Source organism: Seriola dumerili, unplaced genomic scaffold, assembly GCF_002260705.1.
Source record: "Seriola dumerili isolate Sdu_G_001 unplaced genomic scaffold, Sdu_1.0 BDQW01000068.1, whole genome shotgun sequence".
Taxonomy (NCBI): domain Eukaryota; kingdom Metazoa; phylum Chordata; class Actinopteri; order Carangiformes; family Carangidae; genus Seriola; species Seriola dumerili.
In genome coordinates, this window is record NW_019174323.1 from 13,146,888 (window position 1) to 13,165,847 (window position 18,960).

Consider the following 18,960-nt stretch of genomic DNA (forward strand, 5'->3'; position numbering starts at 1 on the left):
CAGCCATAGTGAAACATGTAGTCCTGTATGGTCAGTTTTCCTGGGAGACTTTATGTGTTGAACAATGTTACAGAATACGATGAAACAAGAGAGCTGACTAATAGAGTGATTGGCATACTTCAATTTCAATTAGTCTGACACGGGAGCCCTGGTGCGGCCCAGACTGTCATATTGTCAAACACACATGCACATGGGCACACATACGCACATCCTCAGGTCAGTCGTTGCTGATTAGTTGTTGGTGACAAGTGTGAAAGGCATCACTCTGCACTGAGACACAGCACCCAGCAGCATGATACACTGATACACACTTTGAACTGCACGGCACACATATAGAGTCTTTCATTACAGCAACTGCAGGTCAAAAAGATCCGGGAAGATTCGCCCTGGTCATGTTGCAGCTGTGCAACAGTTAATATTCTCACCTGATGCTGCAAAGGGCAGGTGAATTTGGACTACTATAATAGAGGAACTTAATTAAATCAGCTCTTTTCTATGAGGGTAAATGGTGGGATAAGCAGAGCAGATGGGCTCAAAAAGGCAGCAAACTCTGGGTTGTTAATTTTATGTGGGAAGTCATTGTGAAAGCCTTTCATCCTCATAATGTCGCTTCCATTTACTTTTGATTAACATGTGATCAAATACAATAGGGGATTGTCTGCTCGTGTTTTCTCAATGATACGTCTGTGCATCAAGTTGCTGTCAACTGGTAGTGCCATGATGTGGGAGGGAGGGAGGGAGGGAGGGAGAGAGACAACAAGAGAGAGAAAGAGAGGAGGGGAGGAGAAAAGGGAGAGGGAGGGGGAGGGAAGGAGGGAGGCTGCAAATGGCAGCTTCTGTGACACCACGGGAGAGAGGAAGGGAGGGAGGGAGGGAAAGAGCGATCAAGAAATAGTCAGAGGGAGAGAGAGTGTGAGAGTGAGAAACACAGAGAGAGAGAGAGAGTGAGAGAGAGAGAGAGAGAGAGAGAGAGAGAACAGCAGTCCAAGTAGATCAGATTGCAAAAGATTGATAAAGAGAGCTATTCAGTTAATAAGCTGTGAGGTAGTATTGTACAGTTTTATGGGAAATGTGAAGGATAGACTTAATGTTAGTAAAGATGAGGGATGAGCAGAAGACCGGCTGAAGAAATTTCCTCAGAAGATGGAGATACAAAAACCTGAATTTTCACTGGGATAGTCCTCATTAAACGCGTCACACCTGTTTCGAACATCCAGCGCTGACTGAGCGGCGGCGGCGGCGGCAGCTTGGCCCAAGGTTCTGCTGTGATTCAGCCTGGTCACCGCTGCATTTCATCTGCGCTCGCAACAGCTCCTGAAAAAGAGAGAGACAAGAGATCAAGCAAGGATGAAGAAATTCAAAGGGGGTCTGTGCCTTGTGCTGAAGATGATGGAGTGGTTTTCTCCAGTATTAGAGTAACACACAAAGAAGGAGCAGCTGCGGCGGCAGATGCAGAGAATGCCTCAGTTTGGTTAACAGGGACACTTGGAGAGAAGATAAAAACCTTTTATGTCTGCAGGCTGGTGGAGGTCAGGTGGAAATAAAGGTAAGAGAAGGACAGAAAACTTCACCTCAAACTTGCAGCCTGATTGTCACATCAATATTTGTCACATGTCATTGGTCTGTAGTGTTATAAAAGTGGCAGTGGAAGACAATGTGCACTCTCAGGCATTCCCTGTGGAGCACATTCACAGTCATTGTACTGCAATTCAATCAGGCATCTAATTTTATATATATATATATATATATATATATATATATATGTGTGTGTGTGTGTGTGTGTGTGTGTGCTTGTGTGTACACATATATATTTAAAAAGTGTTGTTCAGAAAGAGCACATGAAATCATTTCAAATTATACTACAATAGTGAGTGATTGCAAAGGATTTATACCCAAAATTAATTATGAAGACTTTATTTATGCTCATCTTTTTGTCCAAGCTCATGTTGTCCCTATAAAAATGCTATAAGTATTTGCTGGCTCGTCGGATGTAAATGTCAACTCCATGAATGAAAGTCCTCAATTTAACCAATATTTATTTTTAAATCAAATGTGTTGAAGTTCAGAGCTAAACGAAGGAAACAGCACTGTCACAGATGATAAAAAATACAAGTTCACTGTAAATATCTTTTCTAGAGAAGGAAAGCGTTTCTGTAGAAAAAGTTTGACTATGATTTTTCCCAAACTAAGGCTCTAATGCAGGTTGATTACCTTTAGTCTTAGATTTTGGACTGGGCAAGAAGGCCTTTGCTGTCGAAATCACAGAGTGATATTGACAGACTCCCAGTTCCTAAAAGGATAAAACGCTCAAATGTAGCTAGAAGGTAGACAAAGTTAACAACAAGTAATTAGTTAAAACTAAAATTATAGCCGAAAATCGATGAAATTTGAGCCTACAAAAATATGGCATTAGTGTCTATGTCATCTCGATCCATATCACAGCTTGTTCACTAAGACAGTAAACCAGAGTGAGAGGATTTCAAAGCATTAAACTGCGTGACAACTGCACTGCTGAAAAGATCAAATAATCAATTATTCAGATGGCAGCAACTGAATTGTTGACAATCAATTGACAATCAATAACAGAATCATAATTGGAGTCATTTAAAAAAAAAAAATTTGAATACCAAAACATTTTCTGGTGACAGCAGAATCACAAATCCAGTCGATGTAAAGAAATACTCATATTTCTGCATTACAACCTCCCAATTCAACTTAAACAAACAACCTTGGTAATAAATCCGCTGGTTAACACTTGAGCACTTTCCAGGCACATCATTTTGTGCCAGTTTTATATCAGATAACTAACAGTAGAATCTAATTTAGCATATTAATACTGGAGGACAGATATGGGCAGGTGTTAATGGATAAAATATTGCTTCAGGTACTCCACATTTCTCTCATTGTATAAAGAAATCACTGATGTGAGGGGACAAAAGAGGACGAAGAGGACGAAGAGAACAAATATTATGCAACATTGCCTGACAGTTCAATGACCTCATCCTGCTTTTCATCTCAGCTTAGCTCAGTTTGAATCACTTTGATTATCCAAAAGGGATATTTAGCCTGTAGTGGGACTGAGTGAAAACACAAAATACAACATATTCACAGAAATGAGACAATATCATATCAAACACATGGAATACACCTTATATATCTACTTGTGACTTAATGTATAACACTGAGGGAGACTGTATCAAAAAAATAATATATCTAAGCTTGTGTGCTTTGACCAACAGGTGTCACTTAAAATTGGAAATTACAGAGTTCAGGTTTAATATGGGTGATTCAGCCTTTGTGAATGGGTACAAGTAATTAAAAAACTGCACAAATAAAGATCAAAAAAGCCCAGAGAGAAGCTCACATGTGGGAATGATCAATCAATGAGAACCAGGTGTTTGAAGGGTGGAAAAGCTACAGGTGCAGCTAGCAAAAAACTACAGATTTTGTTCTGCTTGCATAGATTATACCAGCTGTTCTAACAATGTGAGAAGGTGACTCAGTTTTTTATGAACACTTCTCTCTACCACGTCTCTCAACAACCACCTGAGAAGGCATCCTGGGATGGCCTACATACCAAGTCTAACAGCCTCCAGGGTTGCTGTCTGGTTCTTATATTTGTACTGTCTTTGTCTCTTTGTCCAACAGTATTTGAAATAACAAAATGTCTGCAAATATTGCATTACATTTGTAAACAACAACAACAACAACAACAAAAAAAGCTGCGAACTAGTTTGTATAAAATACTGCCAATCAGACAGCATCTCTGCATGGTGAAGTGGTGTTACTTTCTATAGGAAAATACCTGTAGGTCACCTGAGACGAGATGAGTTACGCGCGGTGAGCTATAGGAAAATACAATGACACCTGAGCCTCCACTCTTCCTTCACAATGGCCTTGGGAGGTGGGCCGGGATCGTAGTGGCTGAGCTCAGTTTCCTGCATGCTTGTCTTGAGATGAAGTACCCTCTCCCGCTCCACCTCATTGTTCCTCCCAATCCCCTCCATTATTTTTGCACATCCAATTATTCATTCTATTCATCCTAATCAGCTGCAAGCTTATCATCTCCCCTAGTAGCTCCTCTCAACTCCCCAAGAGGACACACAGCAGACTAGGTCACAAAAGGTTATTCGAGAAATTATTGGCAGTCGTGCAAATCACTTTCTGTGTCCCGCCTTATGAATCAAAGATGCATATTCTTTAGTTGGGGATATATTCTAAACTCCAAGTGTTTTCATAACAATACACTACTAAAGACCTCCCTTTGAGCTGTCATTTCATGCTGCTTGTAGTAAAAGATTTGCATGGTAGTGCCGCAGTGCTCTAGGAATTAACAACCAGTATTAAAAGGCACAATCTGTGATCCCAATATAAACAAAAAGGTCAAACAAAATTCGAAAACACAGGATTAGAACGTGCTATCACTTCTGACTGGTTGACACGTCTCTCAGTACAAGGACAAATACACACTACACACTAAATACACACTACTACACACCTTCATAGCTGCAGTAAACTCAAATTTAGTTGTTGTACCTGGTTCCAATCCTGTGCCTTGAATTGGGGGCGTGTGACTACCCTTTTGTTTAAATTGCTAAAACACCACTCAAGCAAAAGCTCATGCGTTTGTCCATATGACCAGCTTTTCAATTACATGTGATTATATTCCACCTGTAAACACATATCCTGTTTAATTTATAATATATTTGAATTAAGGCAATTAAGATTTATAGCTATTAAGCTGTCACATGCAGTTGCTAATCCAAGTCAAAGAGCTGGTGACAGAGATTAATCTTTATCACTATGTAGACTTAAACCTTACATGTAAAACCTGTCAGAGAGACAACCAGATTTAAAGAAATGTCCATGTAGCTACAGCCAAACGCTTTCTATTTCAACTCTATGGCGCCTACTGTATCTAATGACTCCAAGGACACAAGAGTGTTTTTACTTTCATTTGACCAATTCACTCGACACCTGACACTCCACGACTACAGTATGATATGGAGACTGCGCACCGTGTAGGGCTGCTCAGGTCATGCATGTAGTGCGGAGACAAAGATGTATAATGTGAAATGCTGAGAGGGCGTTCAGGCTCAAGATTAATCTCAATTATATAACATACTCAGTGTGGTAACCACGTCAAACAACCAAGCCCACCTGCCACTACATGGATGAACCGAGGTGGATGGATGAACCAACACAAACCTGGTTAATTGAACTGTCTGCGTAAAAATCAAGCGCTAGACACAATTAGAAAGGATCAGACAATGCAGTTTGGTTTACATAATAACAGATTTACATATCTGAAAGGAGTGGTAGGAACACTATTTTTAGCATTTTCAGCTGTACTCTTTTGGGAATGCAGTGTGATACTGTGTAAAGGCAAAAAGAGCCTTTGGAAGTATAAAAATAGAACATAACATTTAGATACAGTATGTTTTCCTGATACAGATATGCGTTTGACCCCTAAAGGACAAATTTAGGATTGTGCATGAGGTAACCTGAATGCAGATCAGGAGAACTTCCACCTGAAAGAGTGTGAGTGAAGAGGGAATTAGTGTGAGTGTGCAGCAGACGGCAGGGCACCTGGGATTTGGGAGCGCACATGAGTGAACTATCAAGTCTTTAGGGCCCAAATCAGGCAGGCGGACACAGAACGGATGTGGCCAGGCGATAAAAGCTGTCTGCACCCAGAGGGGCCTCAGTCCACTTCCCATGGGTAAAACTCCTTGACCCTGAGGCTCAACATCCAGCACAGTGGCCATGTTATCTGCTGCCTGACCGAGACAATCATTTGTCAGCCGTACTGACATATAACATTTTGACACATACACTATGAGTATGTGCTTTATGTTGTCAAGTGTGTTGTATGTCTAATCTTGTAATATTGTTGTAGGCTTGAGTTTCAGTATGTAATTACAATGAATATGTCATACATAGACAAATCAGCTACCTACTTGTATGGAGTACCATGGGAAGGTGCTATAAATTCACCGCATCCTCATAACATGATTAATAATACGACAAATTGTACAGAATGGGGTCAAATAAATCGTCCCCCTTTCTCCATCCCTATACGCAGCATCTGGAATTTCATGTCCATGCAATCAATGGTACACAGTTCCCTTAGGAGTTTGAATACACACACAAATAAACCCCCTCTACTCCCCTAACAAAAGTATTGTACTGAAAGGACTATGGCAAATTTAGGCCACAAAGGAACAGATAGAGGCGTGCAGCTTGTCTGTTGGATGTGTGATGACTGCATGGCACGCTGCTGATAAACTATAAATACGACCAAGACGTGCTGAAAACTAATGTGATCGCTTTCCCTATCACTGGTAGGCCTAAAATATGTCAAGCATCCTCATTTTATAAAACACCCAACAAGATACAAGCAGTTACTCTCACATCGGTCATTTTTTTTTTTTTCATTACATAATAATAAACATCTGGTAGGTGATGACTTAGTTTATCTCCACTGCCATCCTTCTTTATAATTTGAAAGAGAAAAGCAGAGGAAATGCCATGTGACAGAAGTGGATCTGCTGTGAGGCCAGCTCTTCACTTACCCAGCCGACATCAAAAGACATGAGGACCCTTCAGTGAGGGCCAATTGGATTTTGAGTCTTGATGTTTAAAGAGAGCAAGATGGCGGGGAGAGGGTGTGTGAAGTAACTAAAGAAACTGTTATTATGGATACTAACACTATAAACCTTGTACTGGGAAAGAAGTATAAACCATAACAATGTAAACATACTGTTAAACCTTATTGTTAAGACAATTATGATCAATTATTTCCCATTACATTTACTATCAGTTAGATTTGTGTTAGGATAAACTCAACAGAAGCTGCACTCTAGTTCATGTGGACGTTAGTTAATGGGAGAACTTATTATAAACAATGGTCACACTAATAAAGTAATACATGAGAAACATGGTAAAATAGTAATTCATTAATTTGAAACGTATTGAGAGAAACTGCTGAAAAATAGATGTCAGTACATATCAAAAATCAAAACCAGGTTAATCTGGTGCAGGTAAATCTCGTGTATCAGCCCAGTATAAATACATTTAATCCACATAAGAAGAGGATAAAAAACTGTTAGTGATAATGTTGAATTGGTCATTTCGGCTCTAACACACAGACGGTTCATTCAGTGTAATAACCTATTAATATCAGGAGCCTTCTTTTTGGGCCAGTTATAAAAATCTGTGTTGAGTGTTACTTATGTAACAATGTTTTGCCATTCAGTCTCTAAAAGCTTTCATGGTTGGCTCTTTGGTGATGTTTCATACACAGGTATGGTGGTTTGACCATTATGTCAAAGAAAGATGCTCATATTCTTCTCTCCTGACACACTCTACAGGGATTGGATTAAAGCACAAGGCTCCCAACCCAGCTCCCTGTCTATGACTCACTAAAATGCAGCTTAGCCAGTGATCAAGCTGTGAGGGGCCACGATCACACACTGGGACTGCAGGCCTGCCCTTCTGCTCTGACCCTGCAGCTGGAGGTGCCGCCGGGAGCATGAGTGTGGGAAGGATCAATCGCTACAGCATTGTGTCATCAGAGGAAGAGGGCCTCCGCCTCACTACCATGCATGGCATGAACGGCTTTGGCAATGGCAAGATCCACACACGCCGCAAGTGCCGCAACCGCTTCGTCAAAAAGAATGGCCAGTGCAATGTGCAGTTTGCCAATATGGACGACAAGTCACAACGCTACATGGCTGATATCTTCACCACATGTGTTGATATTCGCTGGCGATGGATGCTGGTAGTCTTCACTCTTGTGTTTGTTCTCTCCTGGCTGGCCTTCGGCTTAGCCTTTTGGGTCATCGCTTTGCTGCATGGCGATCTGGATAACCCAGCCGGAGATGACAACTTCACTCCATGTGTCCTACAAGTCAATGGATTCGTGGCTGCCTTTCTATTCTCCATTGAAACACAGTCTACCATAGGTTATGGCTACCGCTGTGTGACTGAGGAGTGCCCAGTGGCTGTCTTTATGGTGGTCTTCCAGTCCATAGTGGGCTGCATCATTGACTGTTTCATGATTGGCGCCATCATGGCCAAGATGGCGAGGCCTAAGAAGCGAGCGCAAACACTGTTGTTTAGCCACAATGCGGTAATTGCCATGCGGGATGGAAAGCTGTGCCTCATGTGGAGGGTAGGGAATCTTCGCAAGAGCCACATTGTTGAGGCGCATGTCAGGGCACAGCTCATCAAACCTCGGATCACAGATGAGGGGGAATATATTCCTCTAGACCAGATAGACATTAATGTGGGCTTTGATAAAGGCTTGGACAGGATTTTCTTGGTTTCACCCATCACTATTCTTCATGAGATAGATGAGGAGAGCCCCCTTTTTGGGATCGGCAAACAGGACTTGGAGACAGCAGACTTTGAGATTGTCGTCATCTTGGAGGGGATGGTTGAAGCAACCGCCATGACCACGCAAGCTCGCAGCTCCTACTTGGCCTCTGAGATCCTTTGGGGTCACCGGTTCGAGCCAGTCTTGTTTGAGGAGAAGAACCTGTACAAGGTGGATTACTCTCACTTTCACAAAACCTACGAGGTGCCGTCCACCCCCCGCTGCAGTGCCAAGGACATGGTGGAGAACAAGTTCCTAGTCCCCAGCTCTAACTCCTTCTGTTACGAAAATGAGCTGGCCTTCCTAAACCGCGATGATGAGGAGGAGGATGTAGGTGGTGGGAGCAGGGCACTGGCGAACCTCAGTCCAGACCGGAACAGCCGACATGAGTTTGAACGCTTACAAGCCACCAGGGCACTGGATCAAAGGTCATATCGTAGAGAGTCGGAAATATGACCTCTACCCATGACCCTGGGTTAACTTTCAATAATCTTATCCAAGGGTAATAATGCAGAACAATGCAAAGTGCCATAGGAAAAGCTGACTACTGTGAAAGATTGGAAAAGAAATAGGACGACAATAAAAGGGACATCTGGAAGGAAAGGGGGAAAGCAAGAGTACACAGCTTAGAAATTGTGGTGAGGAATGTCTACAATCAAGGAAAAGGCTAGAGAAAGACCTTCTTCCTTCATGGAAACTTGAATCTTTTTTCACATGGTCATTTTGAGTTAAGAGTGTTCAATGATAGAGCATCAAAAACTATTATGACAGAACCTTGTAATCAAATTTTAGGTGTAAATACATTACTTAGGTAAGTTATGTTTTGTGTGCAGTATCAGTTTCCAAAAGCACCTCTAAAAAATTAGAAGTTGCTATTTCAACTTGTTCTTGGGCACAAATAACAGTGTTACAAGGCTTCTCTTAAGCTCTCCTTGCATTGCTGTAATTTGCTGGACCTGCGTTCAGTGACACGTTGAAAATTCATGCACTGTAGAATTCAGATGCAATGAGCCATGATAAAACATCTGACCATGAGCCACTTAGAACAACATAATTCAACACCTTCATTTTGGTATTGATGTGATCCCAAAATCTACCAATATAGGGAGAATAGGCTAAATTAATTGCACTATAAAGAACATGAAGGAATATGTTGAACAGATATATAACTGTATAGAGAAACACTATTTATATAATCTCTTAATGCCTCATATTTTAATCTTCTCTTTAAAACAAACATCTTACAAGCCACTAACATCATACTTTGGCTGTACTAGCCTATAAATATTGCTAAGTAGTCAGGTAAAGTAAAACTAAAGCACAAATAGTGGACAACCAACTTAAATAAACATTTTGTAGTTTCACAAAATTTCATTTTTGCAAGATACATAATGCAATATTCAGGTCTGAATTGATCAAATTGATAAATAAATAACAGCAATTTGTACTTTGTAACCCCACTAAGAAATGCACCTTAAAGTCTACCTTTACTTTCACAACTTGAAAAATAAACTAAGGTAAACTAAAACCTGTATGTTAGCAGTATTTAGAAAGTTTTCTTCCATTTCATTTGGAAATTAAGACTGTAACATCTGGCATAAATTGATCACAATTTGTTTCTGTTCTCTTTAAAAATGAATCTATGCATATTGTTAAATGTATCAGGGGATAAGAATTGAGTTCTGGGTGAGATGAAATTATGTATTGACATTGCTTTAGTAAATGCCTAATGCCCAATTTCCCAATAGTAGCTGTTTACATTTATCTAATCTATTTGACAAGAGTTAAACTTAAATATATTTAAAAATTTAAATTTTCATCTTCCTGATGCATTTCTTTCTGATGCCAGAGAGTTGCCCTATCATCAAGCTGGATTCGAAATGTAAGGCCTGGGTGTTTCTAACCACCGAACAAACATCCACTTCAAATGCTAAACAAACAAGTGCCATAAGGGCAAAAGTGTCCACAGCACTATGCACGATATGGTAATAAGGTTTTCCAAACATATAAGCCAACTTACAGTAACTGGGCCTACATTTCTATTCATTTAACATCAACAGTCAGTAAATCTAGCTACTCTCTATAATGTTGATGACAGAGTTAGTCTGTTTCTAATTTTACCTGGGTTATAGACAAGACAAGATATCATTCAATTATTATATGACAAATGTATCCTTTAACGAGTAAAATGAATGGGCCCAACACTATGTTATGGCTAAAAACCTGTTATTACTGTCATTCCTGTCCAAACATATACATGAGCAACAGCACAGCAAAGACAAAATCACTCACTCCTTTTTCCCTCCTCATATTGATCCCTCTGGCATTTACAAACATCACACACTGTAGACATCTAAATGCATTTCTAGCAATATGCTAACATGGTGAATTACGACACTGGACCAAGGTCTGAATGGAAGCAATAAACACTGAAGCACATCTTTCGGAATAATTTTAGTAAGCATATTCTTAATGTTTCTCTTGTAATACAGTGAACAAGCATATTTATAACTCTTGATTCACAGATAACAAGTGAAGGGAATGGTGTGAGGAGAATGACCCTACGTTTTTTTGTTTTTATTGTACTTGTATGCATATGATTTCTTTGTGCAGATGTTTAACTCAGATTTGATACCAAAGTAATGGAGTGTAGCTGAGACCCAAGTTTTAAAGTGATTGTTCTTAAGGTAATCTAAAAACAGTTTAGACTGATCTTGAAAAATGGGTAGTCATATGCCAAAAAGGTGTCTGAATCCCCAGTTTGTAAATGGTCTCTTTACAGATTTCGTTCCTCATTAATTAAAGCAAATTCCTGTTCAATCAAAACTCAAAACAAAATCGACTAAAACTTTAAGTTGTATTTATAGGTTCAATCATTTGCTATCACTATATACAGTAGTTTAAGAGACAAAATTATAATGCATGACAACTTTTTTTCTTTGGCATGGACAATAGAATTTTAAAATGATCCCTTATTCCCTCCTGAAACAATTTCAGTTAACTTTCGCACATAAAACTTTATATATGTGTAAAGATGGCAACCTACTGGATGTGGTGAAAATCTACGACATGAAAACAAAGAGGAGAACCATAAAATGGTTGTTATGTTGGTCATAATGACTAATATTTTCCTAATAGTCATTTAACTCTAGCAGTATGTTTGACTCTATGATATCCCTCGGTTATATGTTGCTTTTTTAGAGTATTGTAGGATGTAATAAAATTTGTCTAATAAGTGAAGCGTTCTTTACCCAACCCTAAACATTTATTATGCTCATTGCCTTCTGAGAAGGTTCTATACACTGATGTGTGAAGCCTCTGCACCTACTCACAAAATTTCAGTGGTAAAAAAAAAAAGGTGAAGCGTCAACAGCTTCTATGCTGCATCACTGAAATGCATAGTTTAATCATTTCTTTCGTTTTTATTTCAGAGATTGTTTTAACTTTGATGTTGCCCACCTGAGCCCTTAAAAAAGAAACACATAAAAGTTTTAGACAAATAGGTTTATAGTGTAAAAAAAAACATAGTAACATTATAAAAATTATAATAGGGAGCAGTCAGGCTGAACAAACCTGCTTATTTTTATACAAAGTTCTTTTTGATAGAATATAGCAATCAATATTTATCTGTTTTTATCAGAGTAATACAATGGAATCACTATTGAGAGGCAACAATTTGATTCTTGTCTCAGTTTTCAATGATTTAATTTCTGTTGTTTCATTTCAGCACAGATGCTCATGATTAAACAGGTATTTCTCTTAAAGGGATGATTGGAAAAACCTTTGACCTCTGTAGAAGTCTTCCTATGTCCAGCGAAATGTCTACTGGGCTTTTGAGTTTAATTTAAAGTCATTTAAATTATTCAATTAAAAACTAATTGTGAAAAAAAGATGGGTTTTATCTCTTTTGTTGAAAGTGGTCCACGAGTCTGAGCTGTATTGAAATGTAAAATCCAATACAAACTGCGGACTAATCAATGGATGAAGTGGTAGCTGAGGTAATACATCACCATGAAGGGTGGTTTGAGATGAGAGATCAAGATTCATGTCACCACAGTCAGATGATTCCCCAGTCTTGGGCCAATTATTCAAGAAGGCTCATCAATTAATCACTGTGACACACAAACAACCAGCAGGGCCAGGGGCCTTTTGGCCCTGCTGAACTGGGCGAGAGGCCTGCAGCTGACTTTGTCAGATCAATGGGGAAACAACACATTATTACCCTACTACCTCAGACCTGAGGAAACCTTAATAGTTTTTAGTTTTAGATTTCACAGTTTTTTCATTGAAGACATTTTGACAAGTCACAGTAATAACAGCACCGGTGTAAATAATAAAATGAATAATGCCTGAATTCCATGTAGCTGCTTCAGTTTCAGGGTCCTGGTGATGTGCATGCTGGCTCACTATCACACTGTCATGGCTTACTGAGACAGAATGGAGCCATCACTGATGTCACTACTAACATCTGTGTATTTCCCACTATGACAAGTCAAATATCTGCTGTGAAAAAGGCCTATTGTATTATAACTGCACATTAGGTTCTCTTGTAAGTTAAAGGTCCTGCACACTTTTGCAGACCTTAACCAACACTGGATATTTTAGGCCTGTACAAACTATGGTATTTGAAAGATAAAAAATATGATATATAATATGTACTTTTTAAAACAAACACATTATTGAAAAGACTGTCTTTGTTATGGGTCGCTTAAATTTGGTTAAAGTCACCAAGAACTGTGGCACGTGGGAAATTAACTTGTCAGTTTTCTCTGGCTGGCAACCTACATAATGATGATATTGTTTCTAAATCACAGCAAGAAAATAAGCTTTGAATTTCTGTACTGCAGTGTCTTGTAACCTATAGGCCAACATACACTGATACCTCTCTATGATAAACTGATAAACTGATGATCGGTCGATATTATTGGCTGAGCTGATTCATCAGTTCATCTCCACAGTTAAGTAATTTGGTTTTCAAGTACAATATAATTTAGGATTGGAATAATCTCATCATGCAGTTTATGATTAAAAGGGTATTTGTTACGTAAACTTGGATGACCTAAAAGGCATAACAGTCACACTGCTGCTGCCTGCTTGTTTAACTGCATTCTCATTCAAATGAAAAATAATGGAAGGATTTCATCTATATTTTTGTGAAGAACAACACATTGCACGCAGCATGGAACGAAATGACGACAAACAATCAATCAAAGCAAAAATGTTGATATGAAAGATAAAGAGGACATAAACATGTACATGAAATATCTATGGTAACTCAGGGCCTCCTTAGAGTAAATAGTTGAAAGAGTTATGCAAGTACTCATGCTTGCTAGTGCAAAGCCGTCATCAACACCAATGAACAAATTTTTAACTGGTGATGAATAATCCTGGATTCTTTGCACGAGATCTGAGGCCATCAGTTCTTTCTAAATAATTCAGGTTGGGGTGATTAAGTCACCCACAGTGAGTGACAGATGTAGGATTAACATGCTGGCCACTGGTTGTGCTGAGCTCAGGCGTTGGGTCTCAGCACTAACTGACACTGGGATCACAGAGGCTATGCTGGAAGCTTTTGCCAAGTTTGATTATGTAACATGGCCTGGGCAGGGTATGTCAGGCTTTGTGTGGCGTGGTAACATAGACATAGTGTAAGTGAGGCTTTCAGGATTACTGGTAGACAGTGTTAATGAATGCCTAATGCATGGAAGCATTATAGATTTTTTTTTTTCCATCAGTGTAACATGGATATCAGGACTCAGAATTTGACTTGACTCTGAAAGTGAGCCATCTTTTGATAGCTGTGATGTCAAACTGGTAATGTCATAGTAGGATTAGATGCCAAGAGGTTCTGGATAATTAAGGGCATGTCGGGATAAACTGCCCTGCAAGTGAGATGGTTGCTATATAATCCCAAACACATGGCATACAGATGGGATGAGTATATAGCCTATTGGGATGGGTAGACTATGACTTCAGTTACTATAATAGTCCTCAACAGGTAGAATCCCATGGTAGTCTTTTTGGGCATCCATGTGTTCGTGTCCACTCTACGTCAAAATTTATCTTTAGATAAGATATAGAGAGTTAAATGCAAAAATGCATGAAAAGGAAATTTTTCACATACAGTACTTATACTGGCTATTTCTACCAACCCCTCGGGCTGAAAATGGTACAATTCAATAATGGTTTGTAAACAGTTGTTTGCTTCTATAGAGCTATGAATGCCACTGGTGCACCAGCCTCTCCCTTCACACTCACAGCTCCTGCAAATAAAACCTATTAATTACCATATGGAGGCTGTTGCCACGTAACCCGCTGGCCAAAAAAAAAAAAACGTGCAGCTGGGGAACAAACCAGACACAACCTCAACAGAGACCAACACTTCCAATTATGGATACTGTAATTTGGTTTTAGACAGACAGACAGGCAGACAGACAGACAGACACATAGACAGATAGACAGATAGACAGATAGACAGATAGATAGATAGATAGATAGATAGATAGATAGATAGATTTTGATGATTTTTTCCTATGTCTTCATGAAATTCTGTCTAAATTACGAAACAGTAGACACCCAGGATCCCTTGGGAATGTCCCTTCTGTGATTCCCAGGGAACAGTTGATTAAGCCAGCTGGGGCCTGGACTCACACATTTGTTCACATGATATAAAACAAAAACTTTTACACCTACTGAAGACTTCTGGAGAAAGTTAAAGGATGTGAAAAGATGCAAGAAAGTGGCCTTGCCAGGCTCTCTGCCAGGCAGCCCATATAGACTAGTTATAATTAATGCTGGAACAAACTCCCTGTAGCCTGGACTCTTGATGACAGTAAAATGAGGGGAAATCGTGTTGAAGGGGCTATATAAAGCTCTACAGTGTCAAGCCGTATGTGGCTCTGTGGCCAATACTTTCACTGGTAAAAGTACTCCCTGTTCGTTCCTGTGATAGTATCACTCAATCAAGGCTACTAACTGGATGTCTGGGGTTTATGTTAACATAACTACGCCGTTCCTGCCTTGAGAATATTATCCACTACAGAAGAATTTATATACATGAATACATAAGCCAGTGAGTTACAAATGGACAATATAGTATATTTTTAGGTCACCAGATGTAGATAAAAGTAATCACATCAAGAACTCTATAATTATAAAATATAAATAACAAATTATGCCAGAAAGAAAAGACTGAGACAAAAATTTCCACTGGCATGGTATTAATAGAAACTAGAATTAACAACAAGTGAGTGATACATAGTGCTGTATTAGGAGATTAGTGATTGGTACACACTGAAGCATAAATCAAGTTATTCTATAAAGAGATACTGACTATGTGTTTTTAAAGAGAGACTTCACAACAGAATGCTTGCCAACTCACAGGCTTGAGTCAGAAAACTGAAAACGAAAGTGTTGCTGAGTTGATAAAAAGTACAAATGGATCCTTCTGAGGTCCTCAAGTGTGATGTGAATTTATCCAATGACTAAGACATGTTTTGTAGTCTGTTGGCCAAATGGAACAGACACGACAGCCCTGTCCTACTACCCACGCTTCTCATCTTGTGTAATAAGCCAAGAGCCCAGTGGGGTGGCCCATTAGCTGTCAACGATGCCCAAGTACACATCAAAAAACTGCAAATGTAAACAGGATTTTTAAAAACACAGAGGGTGACCCTCAGTTGATGACATCATCCTATCACTCACTTTAGTAAATATATGGGTATTTTTACAGAAGAAGACACTTGAACAGAACAAAGCCTTCATTAATGTTATTTGTAACACCTGTGCTTTTCCTCCTGTGACAAGTCTAAATGTCTGCCATGAAAACAGCCTTCTGTTCTTGGTCATCTAAAACTGTTCCACACTGTCATTATCTCATCCTGCTGATGAGAATCGGTAAACTTGCTGAAGGCCTGGCACACCCACACAGTCTCTTTTATTTAGACCTCTGCACCATATGTCACCAAACTCTAAGGAAACAAACAGAAAGGTATGAGACACGTCAATAGACTCTTTAGATGGCAGACATTTTGACTTATCGAAGCAGGGAAAGCACAGGTGTAATTAATAACATTAATTATGGCTGTAGGTGAGCTAGTTCCACGGTTTGGTATTGTATATGTCAGCTTACTGGATAGGCTTTGTGGGACACTTAATTAAACAATGCAGTTGTTAATGTGTGTGGCTCTTGTTATGATAAGTCAAAATTTCTATTGTGAAAAAGCTCTATCAAGTGCAGACTGTGCAGGACCACCAAGTCCTGAAAATGGGTCTAATCAAGCACAATAACTGAAAACACCTGTGTGAGTGACTTAACGTTGTATAGTTTCTTAAGAACTGCAAAAACAACTGATAAACATTATACCAGATATCAGATATACCAGAGAAATCAGAAATTTTGATAGATACAGTTGATTTGTTGCAACCAAAATTGCCCTCTCTAGCTTTGACATGAGATGTTTGAAACCAAATGTTTATGTCTTCTCTATTATTTTAATAGTCGGTGGCTCCCATGTTGACTGCGTCCTCCCCTGACAGCACTGTAATTCCGAGGTCTAACCTGAGAAAGGGACAGTGTGTAGCATTAAACATTGCGACACATGTGCCTTATCTTCTCCCAGTCACAGTAGGTGCCTCTAGTCTATCCTGATTCATGATGCAACATGAATGGAGAACCCGAGGGGACATGAAGGGGCCACTCTCATTTCCTGGCTCTCAACCCTTGGTAATTACCTCTGTGTGCCCAAAGGCCTTCAGTGTGTTTTAGATAAAGAGAGAAAGAAAGAGGAATACAGGAAAGTTGTGTAGAAAAAACAAAATACCCTTACTGTAACAGATACACAGTTCAGTTTGATAACAACCAAGAGGCACAAGCCATGATATATTAGTTCTATTTACTTGGATATTCTCTTATGCATCTCTGTGCAAACCATACTGTATGTTTTATGCATCAGTTGCCAATTTCCCCAAATGAATTTGATACATAGTTTACACAAAAATACAATAAATACAATCCACATATAGTTTCAGGGTTATTTGCTGAGGTTTGAAGATAGCAGCTGTTCTTCAGCCCAACACAATGGAGCTCAGAGGTATTTTGTGGGGCTCAAAGTGCCTGTAAAATTACATATGAAAAACTGATCTCCATCCAAATAATAATCCTGAAAATCAACAGAACATGTGGTGAACAATGTCTTCCTTCTGGATTAAGTTAGACAACTGGTGAATATACACTTCTGCAAAAAGTAAGCTTTAATTAAAAAGTATTCACACTGAGGTAATTTTGGGCGACTTTGAGTACCACAAACCAAATGCCAGTGAGCATGGTTTTACTGGGACAAGTCAATAGCTTCAAACTTAAGCAATTCACACAGTCACACAGAAGAAAACTGGGAGTCAGCAAAACTGGGTCTGTCCCAGCAGTGAAGTCATGAGAACAGACACAGAGCTGCGACTACAGTCTCTCTGGTGTTCCCAGGGGTAGACTCAAATCTGTCAGCGCCCTTCTCTAATGCATCTCTCAGTAGAAAGCAACGTGGATAGGATCCTTCTCCCCAAATACCCCTCCACACACACATACACCCCACACCCTCGTCACAACTCCAACCCCAGCCTACCTAGACTATGCCAACATGCATGGATCATCTCTTGCTGGCTGGCACTGCTCTGTCCCAGGACACAGACCTCACTCTAGCCAGGACAACATCTCCAGTGTCAAGCAGAATGAGGGTCTTTGTTGCTGTAGATTCAATACAGGACCTCACTTGCAGGGGTAGTTGGGTAGTTTTGATATGGAGAACAGTATCCCTTTTAACAGAAGTGGAAATGTGACAGTTAGAAAAACCCTGCAGACCATGTTTGAATTGTTGTTTTTATATTAAAAACACTTTCAGTATTGCATTAAACTAACTGTGGCATGTGGAGGCTTCTGTTGTGAATAACTAGGTTCGTCTTTTCACTAATAGGCTGTTTTTTTATCCTCTCAATAAAGAAACCATTCCCAAACTCTTGTGCATTACGTTCTGTTTCTAATTGATTGTTATGAATGTTTTCAAGAAAAATATTATTTTTTGCTTTTCTCTCCACCTCAAATGAATGACATAATAAAAATAAAAAAACTTGTTGAAAAAGATTGAACTGACACACAAAAAAGAAAGGGCAGTGAATCATCACACAATTGAATGGGGTGGTTACATAAGACAACAAAGCATTTCACTGTTGCCACTGAAACAAAAAATCGAAATAATTCACCTTATCAACTTTACCACACAACAGAACTCCACACTGTAATATTTACATTGCATGTATGAGCCAGCTAGGTAGCTGCTACGATGCGTTTTCCAAGTCCCTAACGTTGATTAATGCTAAGTGTCAGTTGGCTCAAAAAGGTTCCAGGTTCAAAGGTAATGTATTTGTATTTCTCCAGTTACTTTGGTGTTGTTTTAAACCACTGTGTTCGGCGTTAAGCTTACCTTTCTCTCTGGCCTTTCATGAACTGTTGAGCTCGGATTGTTTACTGTGTAAACTGCGACATCTTGTGATGCGGTTCAGTCATCACGCTGCCGTTCAGCGTTGAACGA

At 39.5% G+C, this 18,960-nt stretch overlaps 1 protein-coding gene and 1 long non-coding RNA gene across 3 annotated transcripts; one reads left to right on the forward strand and one right to left on the reverse strand.

Moving 5' to 3' along the window:
- Positions 1–1,230: 1,230 nt before the first annotated feature.
- On the reverse strand, positions 1,231–18,937 carry LOC111219876. Of its 2 annotated transcripts, none has more exons than XR_002665032.1 (3): positions 18,853–18,937; positions 17,998–18,187; positions 1,231–1,314 (listed from the first exon to the last, which is right to left on the reverse strand). It is a non-coding gene; the product is annotated as an uncharacterized LOC111219876 (long non-coding RNA). The 2 variants fall into 2 exon arrangements; XR_002665031.1 differs by lacking the exon at positions 1,231–1,314 and adding an exon at positions 17,400–17,495.
- LOC111219875 (ATP-sensitive inward rectifier potassium channel 12) lies at positions 7,498–8,836 on the forward strand. The gene has a single exon (XM_022742717.1). It carries the CDS (start codon positions 7,535–7,537, stop codon positions 8,834–8,836), a length of 1,302 nt encoding a protein of 433 aa, XP_022598438.1. The 5' UTR covers positions 7,498–7,534.
- Positions 18,938–18,960: the final 23 nt, after the last annotated feature.